Source organism: Labrus bergylta, chromosome 11 (assembly GCF_963930695.1).
Source record: "Labrus bergylta chromosome 11, fLabBer1.1, whole genome shotgun sequence".
Lineage (NCBI taxonomy): Eukaryota > Metazoa > Chordata > Actinopteri > Labriformes > Labridae > Labrus > Labrus bergylta.
The window spans coordinates 12548469-12571010 of NC_089205.1; the positions used below are offsets into that span (position 1 = coordinate 12548469).

General features: G+C 43.2%; 2 protein-coding genes across 9 annotated transcripts in view; one reads left to right on the top strand and one right to left on the bottom strand.

The window, feature by feature from the left end:
• Nucleotides 1–13118, top strand: part of mecom (MDS1 and EVI1 complex locus) — a 132824-nt gene extending 119706 nt beyond the window's left edge. The window contains exons 10-18 of the mRNA XM_065960056.1: nucleotides 63–150; nucleotides 1527–1569; nucleotides 5131–5296; nucleotides 5568–5645; nucleotides 7143–7312; nucleotides 8520–8664; nucleotides 10511–10750; nucleotides 10863–11055; nucleotides 11157–13118. Coding sequence (XP_065816128.1) covers nucleotides 63–150; nucleotides 1527–1569; nucleotides 5131–5296; nucleotides 5568–5645; nucleotides 7143–7312; nucleotides 8520–8664; nucleotides 10511–10750; nucleotides 10863–11055; nucleotides 11157–11291 — 1258 coding nt within the window. The 3' untranslated portion in view covers nucleotides 11292–13118. The remainder of the gene's footprint in view (nucleotides 1–62; nucleotides 151–1526; nucleotides 1570–5130; nucleotides 5297–5567; nucleotides 5646–7142; nucleotides 7313–8519; nucleotides 8665–10510; nucleotides 10751–10862; nucleotides 11056–11156) is intronic.
• Nucleotides 13119–17580: 4462 nt separating this feature from the next.
• The window catches only part of megf6 (multiple EGF like domains 6), a 75354-nt gene continuing 70392 nt past the window's right edge, over nucleotides 17581–22542 (bottom strand). For 7 of the 8 annotated variants that reach the window (XM_065960054.1, XM_065960055.1, XM_065960051.1 and 4 more), the window contains 5 exons: nucleotides 21685–21813; nucleotides 21362–21490; nucleotides 20042–20170; nucleotides 19745–19873; nucleotides 17581–19325 (listed from right to left, as the gene is read on the bottom strand). In XM_065960054.1, coding sequence (XP_065816126.1) covers nucleotides 19246–19325; nucleotides 19745–19873; nucleotides 20042–20170; nucleotides 21362–21490; nucleotides 21685–21813 — 596 coding nt within the window. In that variant the 3' untranslated portion in view covers nucleotides 17581–19245. The remainder of the gene's footprint in view (nucleotides 19326–19744; nucleotides 19874–20041; nucleotides 20171–21361; nucleotides 21491–21684; nucleotides 21814–22542) is intronic. The other variant, XM_065960049.1, reaches the window with a different exon arrangement.

A 22542-nucleotide genomic window follows, 5' to 3' on the forward strand; every position in this document is an offset into this window, starting at 1 on the left:
CATATGGCAGAAATTTGCTTCCGTGCATGCGTTAAGAGCTGACAGAAATCTACTATTAGCAGGGTTGAGAAGAGGAGAATGAGCGATCCGTTTGAGTCTCTGAAAGACAAGTACATGCGGCCAGCTCCAGGCTTTCTCTTCCATCCACAGGTGAGTTCTGAGTTTTATATAATTTTTTTGGGGGGGAGGGGAATAAACGTTCATCTCATTTGTCTCTAGCATTAAATAAATAGACAGTGCAGGTGTAGTTTGGGGTAGCCCTTTGTCTGTCCTGCCCATTTCATTTTAGATACTTGTAAATGATTGCATCTATCTTGTAACCTTGACAATATCACTGTTACAGGTCCAATTGTAGTTTCCTTTATCCAATGAGATACTGTAACAGCATTATGGTAGACCCCTCAAGATATCTTATGAGTCTTTGCATAAAGAGCTATAATTCAGAATGGTTTTCCTTAACTGAGCAATTTGGATTAATGAGGATCAGTATGTGGCTCCAGCCTTATCCGAGCTACTGCCCGTTAAGTCAGTTGTTGTAGGCCATCAGATTCGAAACAGATGTGGTAGAAGGGCATTTTCTGACATGTCTTCCCATAACATATCTTTGATTACATTATAAAAACTGATATGCTTTTAAAGCAAAGATTTCTGCCCCTGGGTTCAGTATTTCTCCATAGGTATGTGTGTGTGTGTGTGTGTGTGTGTGTGTGCATGCACGCGGGTGTATGTGTCTATGATGTATTACACTGACGTTCATTTGTTCAATCTTCCCCCGCGGGTGAGAACGGTCCATCGGAAAGTGAAAACACCACTTTCTCAGGCATATGATTTTTTTTTTTTCCTCTTTTCTGGCCGTTTCAGGTCTGGTTTTTACAGGCTGTTTCATTTGTCTGATTTATGTCCCCTGTCCAGACTGCTGCTCAGGCCCGGCCTGCAGCAGCCACATGGCCGTCCCACATGCCTTAATGAGGTGTCCTATCAGTAGAAACACTAACAGAGTGCTTAGGCCATCTTTATGACTTTATGATGTCTGGACACACAAATCATTCCCAGAAACACCAGACTTGGGTGGGTCTAAGCCAGACCAGGCATGAGGCCCTTCTGTATACTTTTGAGGGGGTTTGTTTCACTCACCTGACTCACTCTTGAGACGTATATATTTGAAAAAAAGTTGCAAAGCTGAAGGATTGGAATTTTTTTCAACCTTTGGTGATTCAGCTTTTTATTTCCTGGCAGGAAACTTTACTGCTAAGTAATGATGGCTTAGATTACATGACTGGAATTGTATTTGTAGCGTGCTTTAATGATCTTATTGAACACCAGGAAGTGTTGGGAACTACTAGAGCCTCCTATAATTCCCGCGCTGTTACTCGGTCAATAGGCAGCTCATTCATCATTCAAAGTTAATCACACCGAGACCCATCATTCGCTTGTATGAGTATGTGTCCAATAAAAAAAAACTGTTGATGCATACATTACTTCCTGGTTCTGACTGCTGTCTCTTTTCCTTCTGCTCCGCCCCTCAGTTTCGTTTGCCAGATCAGAGGACTTGGGTAAGTTCCTCTACCTGTATCTCTACCAAAACAACAACATCCCCTTGTTAACACATGGGCTGAAATAACAGTTTACAACTGACATCACCGAGCATTTGCATGGTCTTAGACCATCACTATCATGCACTGACTGAACTGGTGCCCATGTCTGGCCAAGGAAACACTTTTCTGTTTGTTAATACAAAGAAACTGCATCTTAGTGTTTGTATTGAACACCTTATATTATTCTTACATGAATACATGATACTAGAAGTATCCCTTCTCTGATTTACATGAAAAGTTTTTTAGAGGGGATTTCCAGCCAAGCTACACCCAACAGCTCTGAATATACAGTATGTTTGCTTATTTGGAGAATGAAGCAGGGCTTTTGCAAATGGGCATTGGGGGATGAGTGGAGGGTGGGGTGAAGGGTGGTGTTTAGGGGGGCTGCTTTACATCAATGCGAGGGTAACAGTCTCTTTGGGACACTGTCAGGGGGGCGAGTCAGGGGGGGTTAGTTCCTCCCTCCAAACATCTGGTTCCTGATAAAGATCAACAATTGAGAATGCTTCTTGCTAATTAAGGCCCTCACAGCATCACTGACATCTGAAGATAGCCAATCAACTGCTGGTCCCAGTGCGACGCTACAGCAACAAGCAAGTTCACAGACACACACATACTGCCCAGGGGCAAGACAAGGGGGTTTTTGGGATATGTGTGTGCGTGTTTGGAGGTTCTCCTAAACAAAGGAGTAGAGGGGGCTATAAAACCTTTGAAAAATCGCTTTAGAGCTAAATGTGGAGCCGTTTATCCTCGTGTCCCTTTAGTCGAACATTTCACACACAAAGCATTGTCAAACAGTGGCCTAATGAACCGGGTTCAACATCCATAAAAACAGCTCAAGTGTCTTATGGGGACTGATGCCTTCTACTTTGAATCATTCAAGTGTTTAATCTCTTGGATTTGATATGTAAATAATTTACTGCTTGACCTAAATCAAATAATATGGTTGGCAAAGAAATACTGCTTTAGAGGTAGAAACATATAGTGATTAAAAAATATATATTATTTTGTCTTACACTAAAATGGACCATGCAGCAACGGTTTCAAAATGTGTTCTGATCCGGAGAATTTTTTTATTATAAACAAATCACATGTTTGTAACATGTACAGTGCCTCGAATTTGTATGATACAAAAATGTTTGAGATGGGAACGGTATTCTCCGGTAGATGGAGTCAGGATGGAGTACTTTCAGTACTTCAGCTTTAGGGGCCCTAATGTTCCAAAGAGTTACGGCTCCTCGTTGAGCAAAGCAGAGCCTTAAAAAGCACTCGATGAAATACACAATCCAGATTCAAAAGAAATATGAAAACATTTCACCTCCTTTCTCCCCACAACTCCTCGCCTTTCTTTCAATGTGTTGCCTTTTCTTTTTTCTCTTGTTCTTGCTTTCTGTCTTTCTCTTCTCGTCCCTCTCTTTCTCCTCCTTTGCCTTTGATTCACGGCATGCAGCAATGGCATATTCATAATCAAGCAGACCTGACACTCCACATCCTCCCTCAGTGGGAACGTCGACGGCTGCGGCAGGAACTTTACACTTGGCCGTCACTCCTAATCAGCCGCTTTCAACAGCAGGCTCCACCACCATTCATCAGCCCTCTCTTTCTCTTCACCCTTTCTCTCTCTCTTCCTTACTTGCTTCGTTTTGTCTTTCTTCATTTTTTTCCTTCTTTCTTTTTATTTCTTTATATCTTTCATTCCTCTCCCTTCCCAGTCTTCTCCCCTATCGTCTCCTTCATCATGTTTCTTCCTCGATTCTCGTCCCCTGTTTCTTTCCCCTCTGTCTGCTCCATTTGGCGTGAAGCCTGAGAGTGACAGGGGGTGAAAGCAGGAGATGAAATGTCAGAGTCGGAGCAGGGCTCTGGTGGAGGACCCGAATCACCATTGATTTGTTGCCTTATTGAAATCAGAATAAGGAACAGGGCGAAAATTCAATACACGCAAAATAATGCAAATTTGTGTGGGCCCTTGCAAAAGAAAAAGAAACCCTGTGTGTGTGTGTGTGTGTGTGTGTGTGTGAGATGGGCTGACAGGCCCTGCGGCCTACTGGGACCCCCTCAACCCACCCCTCCCTCTCCTCCTCCCCCTAGTTCTCCCTTCACTCCCACTGCAGCCCCCGCTCCTCCCCCATCCCGCCCCTCTCAGCACAGCGATATCATTATTACCCGTGTCTGGCCCTTGATCAGTAATGTCAACATCTTTCATATTGACGAATGTGCTGTCTGCCTGCATTGTGCACAGAATAGTTTACAGCCCAGCAGTGGACATGAATCACTCCTCTGCCACACACACACACACACACACACACACACACACACACACATACACACACATGTACATACACACACACACACACACACTCAAGCACACATACAAACAGGGACATGTATCTGACAGCACACAGACACTTACTAAACACGTACAATCAGGCTCACATATAACGCATATGTCTGAAAGTGCACACTGTTCACACACACACACAGACACACACACACACACACACACACACACACACACACACACACACACACACACACACCCACACACACAAACACACACACACACACACATAGTATTCGACATTACTAATACATTCTTTTCTCTCACACATATATTTTCTTTTTTGCACACATTGATGGCAATTAATCAACTTGGCCACCATGCAGCACATAGTTTATCATTCATATCCACATAGACACTGACACACACCTACACACCTACACACACACACACACACACACACACACACACACACACACACCCGAAACACACCACACATACGAACTGACAAGTCCACATATCTCCTCTGAGAGTATCTGATGAAAGTAAACGTTCAGCTTCATTAGAAGATTGGCTGTGGTCCTTAGTCCTCTCTGTGTGTGTACGTGTGTGTGTTTGTATGTCATCACATATACATTGCACATCTATGTTTAATAAGGGAACGAGAGTCGGCTGAATTTAACTTTCAAAGTTTTACACCTGCTCTCTGCTCACCATGAATGGGAACACACAGTTTTTTGTTGAACTACAAAGTTATGAATCATTATCGAATGTACTTGTCCATGCACATTTGGCAGGGATTTGACCTTGTGTTTCATGAATCATTGATGAACATCATAATAAGAATTCACTCCATACCTGTTTGACTTCATTTCACCTGCTGCCAAGATGCCCATAAACAACCGCAAATCTGTCTAGAAAGCGTTCTTTATATATTCAGTAGAGGCAATTAACAGTCAATCATAAAGAAACTAAATCTTTTTGAGAGGACATGGAGAGCATAATGTGAAAATGTTTGTATGTAAAAATGCATTGTTGCATTAGCCCCTACTGCTATATTTGTCTTAATTATCAGTGCATTAGATTTTTTCAGTGGATTGCTGTATTTTTGCAATCAAAAATCAAAAGTATTCAGCAACATAATTGTACAGCTATCTACAGCCTGTGATAATAATAGAAACATGGCAAGGAAAATTGTCTGTGTTTTACCCAGAGTTAACCCTCTCTCTCTGTCCGTCCTCTCGTCTGTCTCCTCAGATGTCGGCCAAGAGAACATGGCAGAGAAGCTGGAGACGTTTGGGTCCTTGAAGCCGGACTCTGGTGACCTGCTGCGCTCCGTCCCCTCCATGTTTGACTTCAGAGCCCCACCGTCTGCACTTCCAGAGACGTTGCTACGCAAGGGCAAGGAGCGCTACACATGCAGGTAACTCACGGCGATCGGTCATGCATGGTTTTTTTTTTGTCCATCTTTAACTTACATTTTGGTCACATGTCTTTATGGCATTATTTTTCTGTGAGTGGTGAGTCTTTCAGATGTTTCTCATTCCCCTTTTTTTTTAGCCTTAAAGATACTAAGGATGACTTTCGTACAACTTCTCTTTCATGTGTAGTCTGCACATTAGAATACTGCAGTTTTTTAAATAACTACTAGATGTAGGAACACCAAAGTTGAAAATGCTTTTTATTCCATATAGATATTGTGGAAAAATATTCCCTCGCTCTGCTAACCTGACACGCCACCTCAGGACTCACACAGGAGAGCAGCCCTACAGGTAAGAATATTTCTACCATTTTGAAATGTAACGTCTATAGGAGGTTTGGGTGAGGATACTTGAAAATTATCAAGCAAGGAATCCGATTTGCTTAACAGAACTTTACTGGTGTATTGCTTTCCCTACAAGAATAAGTGAGAGCCGCAGACATATGCTTTCACACAGTTCAGAGAGAGGAAGCTTGTTTGTTCCCAGCACATGGATGTTTTTCCTAGAAAATTCTCCTCTACAGATAACATGTGTTTTGTAATGCAGAAAAAAAGCCTGAATAATTAGCCTACTGCTAAATAATTAGCCTGATGAGGAATGGTGTCTTTCGCCAGGATGACAGGAAAAGGGGGGGGGGGGGGGGGGGGGGTTGTATGGTAAGGAGCAGAGCAAAGGGGAAGGGAGGAAGTTTGCTGAAAAATTGGGGTGATGAGGAACACGGGCAGATGTCCAGGCCCGGCAGCTGTGGTCATTTCTCTTGTGATGCGTACAAGGCCAGACTCCGACTGATTTAAAGGTCGACTGGCCACTTGCCGCACCAAGCTATACTTTCTTGCCAACTTAAAAAACATTATCATAAGTTTAAGTTCTTATTTTTTGGAATTAGAGTCTAATAATGTCGAATAGAAAAAATATACACAAAGTTTCATAGCATTTTGTTTCATGGGAAATCTTGTTGTAAAAGTCTCGCTGACTTACCTCAACACTGCAGGGCTCTCCAGGTGCTGCTGAGGTAAAGGTAACAATGCAGCAGCCGTTCAGTACCCAACTAAAAATGAATCTTGCACATTTACAACATTTTGGATAATGAGTATGCCCTGGCTAGCAGTGCGCTGCTTTGTAGTTACTAAGGTAGTGGAATGTTGCCCCAAAGCTTGCAGGAGGACTGCTGACCACAGGGGAGAGAGAGAGAGACAGACGCAGGCCTCGACTGCCCCAGCCTGATAGCCTGCACTCCACACGCTGGCATGCCATTAAAGATCACCGCTGTTTATTGTAATTTTTTTGTGGAGATAACCGGGGGTTTCCTGAGGGACAGCCAATCGAGCGAGCTAATTCCAGCAGAAGAAAAGATGTAATCTTCTCGTATAATTTTGCATGGAGAAACTTGGCAAGAGGCTCGTATTTTGCAGGGCTAGAACCAAATCTGTTGCGTGCTTATTTTCTGAGAGAAGAATGCAATTTTATTGCGCTGGCTGGAGATAAGAGGCAGAGCTGTTTCACCTTAAACAAGCTCCTCCATCATGTCTGGGACTGTGGGACTGCTGGGATTGTGTGTGTGTGTGTGTGTGTGTGTGTGTGTGTGTGTGTGTGTGTGTGTGTGTGTGTGTGTGTGTGTGTGTGTGTGTGTGTGTGTGTGTCCTGCATTATGTATCCTGTTATGTTTCCCATAGAACAAAACCATTCATTTTGCAGCGTTGTACTAACCACTTGTGTTTGTAACTTGTGCATTTTGCTGTTTTGTCAGTAAATCGTTGTCTAAGTGAGAGGCCTCTCCTTTCCCTGCAGGTGTAAATACTGCGACCGCTCCTTCAGCATCTCCTCCAACCTGCAACGTCACATTCGCAACATTCACAACAAAGAAAAGCCCTTCAAGTGTCACCTGTGTGATCGTTGCTTTGGTCAGCAGACCAACCTTGACCGGCACCTCAAGAAGCACGAGAATGGCAACCTGTCAGGTGAGAGATCTTGGACATGCGTCTTGGACTTTGCTGTTTCAAACCTCTTTTCCCCACTGTTGCTAGGAGAGATTGAGAGCTACTTTGCTGATTTGAGAAAAACATTACTCATGATTGGAAACACTCAAAGAAGCTGAAAAATTAAATTACATAAATCTGTCATCTTCCTCTGCAATGGCAAAAAAAAAAAAACAATATTTTTTTTTTTAAATGAGCTGCTTTCATCAGCAGCACAGCTTATGGGTTTGACAGGCTGCATCGCTCTGAATCAGCAGCTAAGAGTAACAGTCCTCAGAGGATATTTTCACTTAATCAGACATAATGTTTACTCTGTCTAATGCTCAACTCAATTATCTATCAGGGCTTTCCATTTGCTGCATCAGTCATTATATCAATTCAATTCAAAGGGCTCTATTGGCACGGGAAATATACGTTAACATTGCCTAAGCTAAATTAAAAATAAAACACAAAGTTAAGTACAATTAAAGAAAAACAAAATGTAATATTTAAGTAACAGAGCTGTGCAGGATTGTGACATTATAACATGTATAAACATAGAAATAGTTTGTCTTTCTCTTAAAAGTTGAAATCGTGTCTTTGCTTTTAAAATATATACAGATGACTACAACTTACCAAAATATACATTAAAAATGAAAGTAATTATGATTATTTTTAAGTATATTTACAGCTCTATGGTTTGTTTGTATGTACAGTTGTTTTCTGAAATAAATGGTGCACATGATGGGGCAGTGGTACACGGATGGTTATATCCGCAAAAGTGCAACACAACTGCGATCAACTAAAAATTGTTAAGCAGAAAAGCCTTTGTTCACATAGTGAGACACTTTGTGACGTCCCTTACGAATACATTCTGCGCTGCCAGGTTTGTCCAAACTCACACCTTTCATTCCAATGGCAATCAAGATCTCAAGATTTCCAAACACACCAATTATTTCATGGAAACGTTCCTTTGACGTGTGCATTAACATGATGCAAAATCCATCTTTGTCCGAATGACCTCAGTTCTCCTCTAACATCATCTCATTCATCATCTCTCATAGTGTAAAAATGTTCCTTAAAAATACTTTTTACACCACAAAGCCTCGATTTAGAAGTTTATTTTAAAGACATATTGGTGAAAAGTAAACATGCATTTGAATTACTGTTAATAATGAAAAAAATAACGCAATATCTTTTTTCATTGTAGGCACTGCAATGTCGTCCCCACGGTCTGAACTGGACAGTGGCAGCGCCATTTTGGATGATAAAGAAGACTCTTATTTCAATGAAATAAGAAACTTCATCAGCAACGCAGGCCAGAACCAGACATCACCGGACCCCTCTGAGGAAGGGTGAGAGCAGTTTTATGTTTTCATTTCCCTAATATCTAGACAAACCTTTAAGAGGAAAATCTCAGTTAGCTCTTGGTTACACATCATGTCTGTACAGCGGGTACAAAGAGGATCAGAGCCTCCTGGCTTCACCTGATACCCAACCTACATGACTGTGTGTTGAACTCTTGCAGTAATTGTGCCAACATTAAGATTATTAGACATACAAACGCTTGATTAAGTATAAATAATAGGTCAGCTGCTTACAGCCCGTAAACCTGCCTGCATTTTAATACCACCCAGCCAGCCTGGATAATTATCACATCATGTTCAGAGGTCTGGAGGACAGAGCAATTATCTGTGATGACATTTAAGATAATCGCAGGTCCTGTAAATGTACAGGAGCCCATTTTATCTGTTTCCTTTTGGCCTCATGTACAAACAGATATCTGCGTGCATGCAACTACGTCTGAGCATTATGCAAATAAATTCTTGACGCTGCGATCGGGTCAGATAGCAGTCGAGAGGTCTGCTCAGGTCTCGGAGTTTGTTTTCACGTACCTCAAATCAGTGTGATCACGGGGCCGATTGCAGGTCTAGATTGAGATCTGCAGACTGGTGTGTGATTGTGCAGAAGGCCTGTGAGAGCAGGACCCGGCGGTAGAGCGTCAGAGGTGCAGGGGGGGGAAGAGAGAAGCAGGAGGGGAGGGGAGTGCAGAAGTAAGCTCAGCACATCTGGAACCAACATGTCTGCCTACAGGAAGAGGGTAGAGGGGGTGGGGTCAAAGGGTCGGCCCGTGTTTCCTTTCAAAGTGCTGTGCTCCTGACTACTTCTGATAGATACTTTATCCTCTGCAAATTACCACGTTTGAAAGCGTAATTAGCGAATCTGTTTTCTTAATCATAGAGCTCTCGCTCGCTTTTTTTTGGGAGCCGGTTCCTTTTTCTCTGCTCGGCACGGCAGAAATACCATCAGCCTCCAACTCTTAGTCCCAGCGGGAGCTTTGACGAAAACGTAATTTCATGAGCTGCTGATAGAAGAGAGATGATGATCTCTCTGTATTGTGCATAAGCTAACATTGAATGTGCAATAATTCCAATTCCTCTTCAGGTCTTCTTTGGTCACAGCTCCCTCAAAAGCGCCATTTAAAATCCAATGCGTGGCAATGTGTGCTGATATGCTTGACGTGTTTCATTTTCAATCTACTTCTTTTAGTACACTCTATTCTGAGTTCTCTCCTCTGAGTCCTTTGTGCGAGAAGTGGCATTTTTGGGAGCTGACGAAAGATGTCCCAGAGTGTAATTAGTGAATCAGTCTTAATGTGGTTCCAGATGATTTACCAAATAGCGGTTTCCTGTGGCGCTGAGACAGAAGGACAGATTAAGACTCAGGCAGTTTGGATAGCTCGCCCTCTCTCTCTCTGTGGGGATAAAAACGAACAGGCTGGTTGGCAATGCTCACAGAACTCTCCCACCAAATGGGGCTGTCAGCTAAATATTTTGCCTATTAGATGAATACAAGATAGTTGAGAAAATAAACAGGGAGAGAGGCGAAGCACTCCAGTTAAGTGCTGCAATGATCAGCTCAGTGCTGCCGTGCCCAAAGGGGCCCCAAACGCCTGTTGACAAACGAGATTCCGGCTCTCTCCAGCCCGGCTGACGTGTGCTGCCTCAGATCCACCTCGCTCTGTTCTCTATCCCCAAAACTCCATGGTGTTTTAATTAGTGAAAATGAATGACACAATAAAGTGTAGGATGCAAAAAAAAAATAAAAAATGTACACAAGTTAAAGTCATTGTCATTTATTTCTGCAAAATATGTGCACTTTGCCAAGCTGTACGAAGTAATCATTACTCCTGGCCTGCAGGTTAAACGGTGGTCTGTTTGAGGAAGAGAAGCCGCTGATGGCCAGCCAAGGGTCACGTGACCTGGAAGATGAGGAAGTGGAGGACCTCGGTGCTGATGAAGATGAAGGAGACGAGACGAGCCACACCCCAGGGAAGCAGGAGGGCGAGGTGCATCCTAGCAGCAATGACATCATACAAGATGAGATGGACTTCAGTGAGCCCAACGACATAAACCTCAACTGCAAAACCTCTCCCAAGAGGTATTTACAATACAAACCCACATTATGTAAAGATATATTTGACTCTGTGTGGTTGATGTGCTGTTAAGTATCCTGAAAAGTCTTTATATCAATTTTTCTGTTTCACCTCCAGGTACAACGATGAAGAGGAGCAGAGTGGCTACTCGGCCTTGGATCATATTCGTCACTTTTCAGACATGCGCAAGCTGGAGGAGAGTGAGCTGAGTGACGGGGACGTAGACGCAGATGAGGACGATGGATCCTTCAGCTCCCCTTCTCTGACTGAAGCAGTAAAACAGCCACTGTTTAGAAAATCCAAGTCTCAGGTAGGACAGACAATAAGATAATATCTTTCTGAACCCTTGTTTACCACTGTATACTATAAGCAGCATGGTAGTTAACTTTGCTCTATCTCCTTCTCCCTCAGGCGTATGCCATGATGCTGTCTCTGGCTGAAAAGGACTCTCTCCACCCGGCCACCCACAACCCGGCCACCATGTGGCACAGTCTGGCTCGGGCTGCTGCTGAATCAAGTGCCATCCAGTCCCTCAGCCATGTATGATGACACCCCTCAAGCGCTTTCCCTTTCACCTTTCAACCCCCAGAACCTGACCTATAGCACTGGGAGCCCATTAAGGGGTCTACGTGCGGTGGCCCCTGATCGTTCCACAGAGTGACTGCTGAGCAGAACCACGGCCCATCTGACTGCTGAGCAGACCGCCTTACTCACAGAGCAGGGTCCCTGTTCCTGCAGAGCCCACACAGCCCGAACCTCAAAAAAAAAAGCCCATCAGATAGAGAACAATACGTCCCTCTGAGACCTTAAAAAATAAAATTTCAGAAATAACTCCATCCTGGTGATAGCAATGGTGATGAGGATGCGGTGAAAATAATAATGCTAAAGTAATAATAGCTGTATTTATTCTGCTGAATTTCTATGTTTTGCACAGCAAAGGCAGCTGGTGGACATGGAAGAAGGATGTGCTGATGTATCATCGCTACAGAGCACATCCAAAACAAGGAGAACATTCTATGCTGAAAAGGTGATTGTGGTTGTGTCTCTAAGACAGTTTCAGCCCAGGATGTTTCACTGTGTGCATAAGAAGCCTGACTCATCTGACTAAATTCTGTACAAATTACCTGTAACCCCTAGCGATCCACAGGAGTTCCTCATAAATATGTACTTGATGATAAAAATGAAGGGTGGGGTTAGTAACCTCAGTGCAAATGGAAACACTTCATGTAAGGACAGCGTTAGCGGCGCTTTAATATAACTAAAGTCATTGAAGAACAAGTAAAAAAAAAAAAAGTCATTGTTGAACTGAAATCAGGCCAGTTTCCCATTATGTGTTTTCATGGCTGCGTGTGTCTGCACAATCATAGCACTGTACACAAGTGTCGACCAACTGTTCTCGTCTGCACTCCATCCTGCCCGCCTGCTCTATCTGTGAAAGGATATAAATAGATTGTCTTTTTAGTGGAAGAGAAGAAAAACACAATGTTTCCTTTTTTGTATGTTTGTTTTTTACTGAGATAAGTAGTCAGTGCTGAAGTTAATTGTTGTTCTGTAAAGGACATATGTCTTTCTTTTTTTTTCCCCCCAAGGCCCTCAAATCCATCCTAGTCATGTCAGCCAACAATACCACTAATTAGCCTGAATGCTAGTCGTTAGCTTCTCCATGCTCGTGTGTCTTTCATTTTTAGACAATCATTATTTTGTTTCCATTTTTTTTGTTGGTGTTGTTGTTGTTATTTGCTGTTGTATGTTGAGAACTGTATTTATTTCTTGGCAAACTGTAGTTTGTTTACTGAATAGCACTGCTCTTAGCCCAGGTGAAGGGGAGATTCCTCACCGGGCCTATCCCAGAGTTCCATGGGGTTTGTAGATTGCATTTGAGTGCCGGATAGTATTAAATATACACTTCACTCCTTATTCTTCTAATGAAACCGGTCGATGAATAGATATGATGTAGTTTTTTTTTTTTCTATGACAATTTAACGATTCAATTGTAAAAAATGAAAAACAATATAAAGAATGAGTAATAAAAAAAAAAAAGCCAGGTATAATTTCTTCATAAACGCATGATTGGTCTGGTAAGATCTGTATCTGACATTTTCTACGGTTGTCTGCAAGCTTGTGTGACGTTCGGTTCATGTTAATCTCTTGTGCCAAACTTATGATAAATAACAGATTACTTTCATTTATTCTCCCGTTTTGAGGGACCAGATTTTCTGTTTGTTTTTGTCGTTGTTTTGTTTATAATCGATTTTAAAAAGTAATCAGCAAGTTGAGGTACTTTGTTTTAATGCTTTCTACAATGTAACTGTTATGCATTTCAATTCAATACTGTGGGAGGAACAACTATGAAATAAAGGATTACAATATGGATTGACATGTCTTCCTTCCTCTCTTTTTTTCTCCTAAAACGCTTTTTCTAACACCACCCCTCTGGCTGCCCATCATCTTGGCCCGGACAGGGATTTGTACTCAGAGACGTGAGTCAGAAAACCACCTGGCGCTTTCTTCTGGCGCTCCCATGGCCTCCAAGAGCGAGGGAAAGTCTGAACTCTGGTCCTCTTTTTTTCTCCAGGCTTTGGCTCGCATAGAGAGAGGGAAGAAGGAGAGAAAAGGCTGGAGAGGGCCTGAATGTGGTAGTGGGAGCAGAGGCAGGAATGTGTCCTCTTTATTTGTGTCCGTTTGTGGGGCATGATGGATGAGTTTGGTAGATGTGATGACTTGGCTCATCGCTCAAACGCTCAATAAGCGTCCCATCCTGCAGCAGGCCTCCCCATCCGGCACCCCCCTCTGTCACTGCTGCCAGCCGACGTGGGCGGACATTGTGGCTGCGAGGGTTGGAGGTTCAGCGGCTCCATTGTCCGCCAACCAGCTCGGGTGGGGGGTTGGAGAATTGGGCATGACAGTGAAGATGGCTGGCGCTGACACTCCACATTTACAGTGCTCCTGGCACCCTAATGGATGGGGTGTTTTCTTAGGGCCTGTCGTCAGCCCTCAGGGCTCAGTGGGGCGTCCAGCTTTGATGAGGTCACCAGAGGTCATGAAGTGTTGATGAGGTCAGCACAGGTCGTCCAGCTTTGATGAGGTCAGCTGCAGTGATGGTGTTGGCCTGGAACATAATGGAGTGGAAGTGATAATGGTCCTGAGTATGAATTTTGCCACCTGTGCTATTATGGACAAATTTCAACCAAAATGGTCATGAGAACATGTCAGAGGTCATTCCAAATCATCACTTTTCTCCAAGTTAGTTGGTAAAGTAGGTAATTTAGAGGTTTGTAGCAATGCTATCTTCAACTGTACATTGACATGGTGAACTTCTTAGCATACAGGTTCCTATGGAGCAGAAATGAAAGAAAAGTTGTTTTTTTGTCCTTGTTATGCTAATGACTTCTATTTTTGCAATGCATGTCTAATGTATGTGCTCCAAAATATTTATGTAATACTGTAAGTGCAACTGAGGAGCAAAATACGAGCGAGAAAATTATATAGCCTTGAGAAACAGGTCTTTCCTGTTATCGACACGGGGATTATCCAAAAGGGAAATAACTCATGTACTCAGGCACAATTAAAACAATGTAGAAACAACCCTTCAACTAGCTTTTAACAAACAAGAATTACACCTTGACTACATCTGGGAAGTCACTTAGCTGGATGATTCTGCCACCACCCCTCTTTGGCCCCGCCCACGCTGCAGTTCAAATCGCCTTTGTAATTGCATCACGGACAAAAAAAAGTCCAAAGGCACAGCCCCTTGAAAGAACACCAAAATATCATGAATAGACAGTAGTGTGTATGAAGCCTTTGTATGCAAGGAGGGCGCATAAGTGGGTTTGGCAGATACACATTTAACTGATGTGTGTGTGCTGGTTTGATCAGTGTTGATTAGCAGATGCCAGTGTCACCCATGTATCCTCTCACACTTAATCAACACGCTGGGACGAGTTATTGCCATCATTAACCCAGAGCTTTTCATAAAGGGCTCAGTGTGTATTGAAGTGTGGCTGGCAAGGCCCTGGGTGTGTGTGCATTTGTGTGTGTACGTGTATGTGTGTTCAAAGAGCTGAGGAAGTCGGACAGAAAGAGAGTGCATTAGTCAGTGCAATCAGTTCTAGGTAAATGTGAAATGTGTGTGTCAAAGGAGCTCGATCCCCAAGCTGCTGTGTCCTGACTGTGTGTGTGTGTGTTTGTGTTTGCGTGTGGACGGGTGGGCACACTGTGGGCACCGCTCACAGGGGCCCGGAGCCACTCAGCTAATGGGGCAGCTGGCACAGCCTCAGAATCCATCAGACCTCATTATGGCTCCTGTTCCGCCACTGTCCACTTTTTCTTTCCTCCCCTCCGTCTTTCCTTTCCTCACCCTCACCTCCCTTTCCTCTCCTTTGCCAACCCTGTGTGGCATGTAACTGCCTCGCTCCCCTCACTGGAACATACATCACACCCCCAAAGGAAGAGAGACGGGCCATCACAGCTGGCAGCTCTCACAATGATTGACTTGGCACCCGTGCTGACTCAGACGCCAGGGGAAACATTTTGGTGAGGGAGTGTATAGCCCATGAGGAGAGGTGAGGAGATTAGTGGGAGGGGGGGGTTGTATAATGTAGTACTGGGTAACACTTGGCATAAGTGGAAAGTGTGTTGGGGGGACGGGACTCCACGACTCATCACATCAAGTTTTTGTTGTGTTTACAGTCCTGGTAGCACTCCTACGCTGAATTCACTTCAGTGTGTGTGCGTGTGTGTGTGCGTGTGTGTGTGCGTGTGTGTGTGTGTGTGTGTGTGTGTGTGTGTGTGTGTGTGTGTGTGTGTGTGTGTGTGTGTGTGTGTGTCTGTGTGAAGCACTGTGCCTTCTTCTTCTCTGCTCATCTTCATTTCCCCTTCCCATGCCCTATCCCTTTTAGAGAGCAGCAGAGCTTAAGGTTGTGGTTTCATCATTACACTGTTTGTTGTTCCCCCTGGAGGCTGCGGGTCATTAGTGTTATTGATGGACACTCAGAACAGTCTCGAGAACAGACCGGGACAGAGTGGAGCGGTCGTGCACATGGTTTTAATATGACGAGTGTAATCAGGACAGGCGTGGTGGCAGAACCACTTGGAGCCTGCTGCTCAAATCATCTCATTCTTTGCTCATGGAGAAGATTAGAAAGAAGCTCATCAAGAAGAAGATTGGGGTTTTCTCCTGCTAGTGCAATAAAACAAAAACATGTATGACTCACTGTCAGGCAGTCTGATTTACTTATTATTAGAATTTACATCAGGCCATTGGCTCATTATTTTTTCACATTGAGCGCCATCCAGTGGTGAGTATTCCAAACTGCACCTACCTTAATATAGTTTGATTTTAAAATTGTACCTATTGGAAAAACATTTTTATATACTTATATGTTATATGTATATATACTGTGACATCATTTCATGCTGACACATCAAACTGAAGATGACTTCACATCCAGAGTGTGGGAGAGTTCCTTGATACCCATCTTTTTTTGCAGCGTTCACATTTATTTTCCCAAGCAACAACTGTACAAATGGTGCAAGACGTGTTGAAATGATTTCCATCTCTCAGTCTTTTTTTTTTTTTTTTTTATCTGATCCGACAGCTTCATCAGCCAGAGTTCAAAACTGTGTGGCCTTCTGGGAGTTGTGGTTCAATGCAGAGGGGCAGAAATTATCTCTGGGACGTGAAGCTATGGTAGTAGAGTGATAGAATCTGCTTGGCAAAGAGTGGCATATGCTTAATTAGGGCGAAAAAGTACCCATGATGAGATCTGACTTTTTACGGGCTATTTCATCGACAGTTTCCTGCACCCTTTTTCGCTCTAGTTTAATCTTGATAAGCCTGCATTGCATACACTAGGCCAATTTTTCCCTGCACAACCCTTTAAGCACAAAGACTATCTTTGTTTTTACACTTATAATGAGACCAAAGTGGCTACCAAAGTACAGAGGTTGTCAAACAAATGATGGCTGAATCAGCTCCTTTCCCTGTAAGCCCTCTGCATACATTTTCTTTTCAGTACAAGAGTTTTTGGGCTTGCGAGATCTTCATTTGTAGCACCCTTGTCTGCTGTGGCACCCAGCGTTTGTATGAGGGGCTGATGCAGCGATGCAGTGGCCACCCAGAGCTCCACGGATGGATGGCCTCTCTAGGCCTGTTTGACTGGAAACAGGTGTGTGTCATCCGAAGATGAAGGCCTGGCCGATAAACATTATTGGAGAACATCTGCTGCCTGTCACAACACAGGGCGAGCGGGAGCGGCCCCCCCATCCATCAGCCACACCGGAGAGTGGGTGTGGGAGGGGCTTCGTCCTCTGCTGCTGAGACTGTTCACCCATCACTCACCCCAGGGATGCTGGATGTGTGTGTGTGTGTGTGTGGGGGGGGGGGTGCATGTTCAGTCCAGGCACCTGCCTGCCTCTGCCAGACCAGAGCCGCCTTTGGCCGATGGAGGAGAAAATGCTCCAACGCACTTGAAAAATGCTTTTGGGACAATGGAACCACACACACAGGAGCAGGGACTTACACACACCTTACACCGTGCTCTTAATGCTTGACCCCCTCTGGCTGATGAGGGACGTCTGGTTGTAGCCCAGCGCAGTGACATATCCACACACGGGAGCCCATAGGTCTCAGTGACAGCTGAAACCTCTCTCCCCCTCTTTTCCTTCCAACACCTTACTTCTCCCATCACACCATGTTACACTCCATTCAAAGCAAAAATTCTAAAAGAATGGGTGTCAACAGGTTTTTCCAGTTGTTTGTTTTGTTCACGGCTCCTACATTTTATTTAGACAAAATTCAACAGAAAATTATAAAGACACAGTCAGGGGAAAAAAATGTGTTTTGCAATTTTATACAGACATACTGTGACCGTATATATATATATATATATATAAGAACAGTAGGTTACAGCTCATAAAGATTTCACTGACCTGAGATATGATACAGACACAAAGAAAAGAACACCTCATTAAAACCAAAAGCACATTAGGCTAAATGTTTAACAGCTGTGATTGTAGAATTGTAAACCTTATCTTTTGAAAGGTGTTGCAGCTAAAGTATTTACATCAATTGTGTCATTTTCCATAACACTTCAAATCTCTGCATCAGCTGCTGACTCAGTTAACAAGAAGTGCAAAGCATGCAAGTTTCTCCAATTGTATTTCACAACCAGCACACCCGTGATCAACGCCAATAAGGAGAGAGTGTGAAAGCCTCTTTATGGTAACCTGATCATGTTAAATTCAGAAACAACCACAGAAAAACGTATAGATAGAAAGACTACACAGATGTATTATGGACAGTTGTATTGACAACAAAATCACTCAAAAGGAGTCCATTCTTATGAAAGGATCCCGTAGTTGTAAAATCTACAGGTTGAATATGAATATGTGAAATCAGAACAAAAACTTTTATCAACAAATTCTAATCCAGGGGGGAAAACAGGATAGTAGACTTGATATGTAAAGGAAAAATAATTCACTCATTTGATTAAGTTGTATTCAATATAACAAAGACCCCCCTACCCTATAAATAAGATTTGATTAGCTTTACCAAATCATTAAACTTCGATTTAATGATTTGAACACTGTTATCTTTGAATTATTGGTGGACACATTTTCATCTATTTTTATAGTGGGGAAGTGAAATTGTACAGAATGTGCTTTTTACCTTTAAACAGGCAGAAACCTCAAACAGAAACCGGACTCATGTTGGACAGCCATCTACCTAAACTGTGTCGGGCTTCGGTGGGATAGAAGGACATGCAGACCATTAATGGGTCTGGTGTCATACATGCCAATCCTGGTCCAGTGTGTAATTAACACAAAGCAACGTTCAGCCTTTAAACCTTTTGAATTTTCTCAGTCAATAGTTCCACTCTAAGTTAAAAAATATATATATTTATGTTTAGTATTAAGGTATAATGGCTGTATTATTGCTGTCTTCCTTTGCAGTTTCCTCTGGATTTGTTTTTCTTTTTTTTTTAGAAAATGAGTCCCCATAAACTCTAAATCTGTTGAAGATGAATTTAATTGTCATCAGAGAAATGCTTGCTATTCCAATGTGCTAAATAGGATGTTTTTTGGGGACACACATAGGAAGGGCTGGTTGTAAAGGCTCTTCAGTGAAGAGAGAAGAAGGTCTTGACATGTCGTTTTCAAAATGCCTCTAACAAAGAAAACTACAAAGTCAAACTGGAGTGACATCAGCCTCTTCCAATTTGCAACGTTCATAAAGGTATTTGTGTAGAAGTCTGTGTTTCCCTGGAGATCCAGGGGTTTCTGGTCCTTTGAGGCCCCTCACATTTCAGGTCCATGTCCTGGGTGAAAATCTCCAGCTCCAGGCTCAGTGATGGAGCGCCAGGTCTTGACAGCTGAGCTCCACTTTCACAAAAACATCACATTGCAAACATCACCTTTACCAAGATGATCAGTTTAAAGCTCCACAGAGCCAAACCCCGGAGTTTGAACATCCAGTTAGGAGTCTGCACCTCTGCATAGGTTATGTGGTTTTGCTGCCTGCCCTTCTCTTTCTCTGAGACACAGAGGAGTTCAGCGAGCCTGCTGTTTGGTGCAAAACTGCTGAAAAGGAGAAGAAGGAAAAAGCAAGAGGACATCAGCACTATTCGAAAATCAAAAGCAAATGTTCTGGGGGTTTTTTTTGGAAGAGAAGTAACTGGTACGTAGACTCCCATGGGCTTGGCTTTGAGGAGGTAAAACGAAGACAGCCTGGAGGCCAGCGTCATGCTGGGTGCAGATTAAAATAACTGTCAGGAGACAGGAGCAGCTATTGAGGGAGACAGGGTGACACACGGAGTGATGGGGCTCAGCCTCGCTCACTTCATGACACAGTATTTCCCCAAAGCTGCTTCAGCTTTACAGCCTGTGACCTTGTGAGTGTGTTTAAGTGTATGTGTGTCTGTGTTAGCGTTAGCCTGGCAACCCTAGACAGAGAGAGAGAGGTAGAGTGTGTGTGTGTGTCTATGAAAGTTTAGGTTTACCTTCACTGCAGGTGGGACCCAGCCAGCTGAGCGGGCACAGACATCGTCCGCTCAGCCCGTCACATCGAGCCTTGAGGGAGCAGTGGCACGGCAGGGAGCAGTCAGGACCAAACCGGTCTCCTCCGCAGTCTGAGACAGAGGAGACAGAGTGGAAGGGAGGGAGAGATCAAATCAAGGAAAGCACTTCTGCAGGACAGACTCACATTGATAGAAGAAGGGTTTGCTGAATGTAAGCATCTACTTTTGATTTCCTTTAACACTTCTGATGAAGTTCGGTTCCCTGAATGTGACCTCTACCTTTTTCACACCTCTGCCCCGTCCTTCCTGGAGGACAGAGGCACTGTCCGGATGTTGGGTCACATGGGGCCTGACCATTACAGTCACATGACTGTCCACAGCCCAATCCAAACCTCCCAGCATCACACCCTATAAAACAAAAAAACACACACAGATACACACATACACATGAGCTTTTATTACTCTATTTATGAGCCTTTTCATCGTTTTTATCACAAGCCTCGCCCTCATTCTTATAGATAGCAACAAGGGTGGGCTTTTGGCTCATTTATAAACTTTGTAGAAAGAAAATAAAAAAAGGATGGAATTTACTGGTAAAATAAAGTCTATGTTAACAAACCCATACATTTATCTCATACCTTTTGACAAACATTTTGATGGTAAACAGCTCTATAACCTTTTTCCTTTATTAAAGATTCTAAATGTTAAATGGAACATAAAATTATTTCTGAGTCGACATGCGTTCAGGCAGATGGAAGACAGCTAACCAGACAACAAGTCAGGGGACTGTCCTGCCGACAGCAGGAAATTAAAATAAGATGAGAGCATCAGAGAATACCAGCAACAGAGATGTTGTTAACAACCCCACTTCACCATAGGAACAAGCTGCTACGTGTGCTTTGTTTTGCCTTCCTGCCATTTAATTGGACAAATACCATCAGGATTTTTGTCTGTTTGCTGTCTACTGTCTGCATGAATCCATGTGACTACGATTAAGTACAAAAAAAGTACACCACCACACAAAGTGCAAGTTCATACAGATCAACTTCACAAGTGCATGTTGTGATGAATATCTGCATACACACTTCTCAACACAGAGACATACATTTAAAAGCCTTGTGTGTCGGTGGAGCCTGTGGCTGCCTTTACAGCTGCTCTGCAATGCTCACTCACATCTCCTGCTGGGACTGAAGTGGCCATTTAGGCCCTCACACTGCGGCTGAGAGCCCCGAGAGCAGGTAGGAGGGCACAAGGATGTAACAGGAATGCATTAAGCAGTCAGGAAACACCTGTCTCTCATCAAATAACCAGTCTGCTTTCCTGCCCACCTACCTGCCAGCCCTGTCTGTCTGTCTGTCTGCCAGAGCACACTCACACCAAATCCTGAATTCATGTATGCTCATTTCTGTCTGTGTTCTGCTGCAGTGAGCCATCCAGGAGCCTGTTTATTCATGTGTGCAAACGCTTCTGTCTTCATGCTTGAAGTTTCACTGTAAATATTTTAAAAACCTTTGAAAACTTGACTAATTGGATGAGTTTTTTTATTTAATTTTTTATATCTTCCACACATCATGCCCAGAGGTGTTCGAATAAACTCACGCGTTTGGCATTGTGGCCCATGGTAGCCTGGTGGACACACACATTGGCCTGTCTCATGGTCACATGTCTGCCCCACTTTGCAGTCACACGTATGGACACAGTTTACTCCAAAGAATCCAGAAGGGCAACCTATGGGACACACAAGAAACTGAATCCATGGTTTATTGTTTCAGAATTAGAAATGACAAGAAATCACGGTGTAACGAGTTTGATTCAAGTCAACGATCTTCACATATCGACAGCATTTAACAGCAGTGTCACAGAGACTGCTGGTAACCTTTTCATCAAGCTTCGTTTTGTATTATAAGTGAGTGTTTGCATACTGTGTTGACAGGAGTGGCCGTAGTATCCAGCAGTACAGCTGCAGGAGCCAGTAAGCCGGTCGCAGGTCCCATTGTTTAGGCAGGAACAGTTGTGTGCACAGTCAGGACCATATCTTCCAGATGAACAGGCTACACACACAAAGACACAGTTTCACAATTTTAAAAAAACTATTCTGATTCAAATTTTGTTTAAAATAACAAATGTTGATCTTTACAATATCAATGTAGAAGCCATAATGTGTATTTTTGCCTCAGTTGATTATTTGTTATATTTTGCTCCTTTTATGGGTGTTTTATTATTTCTGGTAATAAGCAGTGGGCGTGGTTTACTTTATTTTCACCTGTGAATTTGGGGTGGCGGGAGACTAGACAAAGGGGTTGAGTGAGTTTGAAATATTTTCTGTTGACCGTCATTGTTATCTTATCATCATCACCTTTATCATCATCATCTCTGGACCTTTTGTTTAGAAATACTTTTTCCCTTTTTTTGGTTTTATAAATCTACAAACATATCTGGACTTTTGGAGTCACAGGTACAAGCCCACTAAGTCTCTGTGCGGCATTTTTTAATCTTAAGCCGCCACAATAATTCAAATGAAATGTTCCTTTAGATATATGTGTCTGATCTCTGCCTGTAATTGCCCTACTTTGTATTTAGCTCTTTAAAAAAACATGTGACAACTTAATGGTAAAGGGACTTGGGCTTGTATTGTACTTTTTAAACTCTACAGTCATACACTGATGGCAGAAGCTGCTACTGTATGTAAAGTGTCCATCAGTATTAACTTGACACCGTACTGCAGGAGCTGGGTATTGAACCCTTGATCTTCCGCATGAGGGACGACTGACTCTACCATT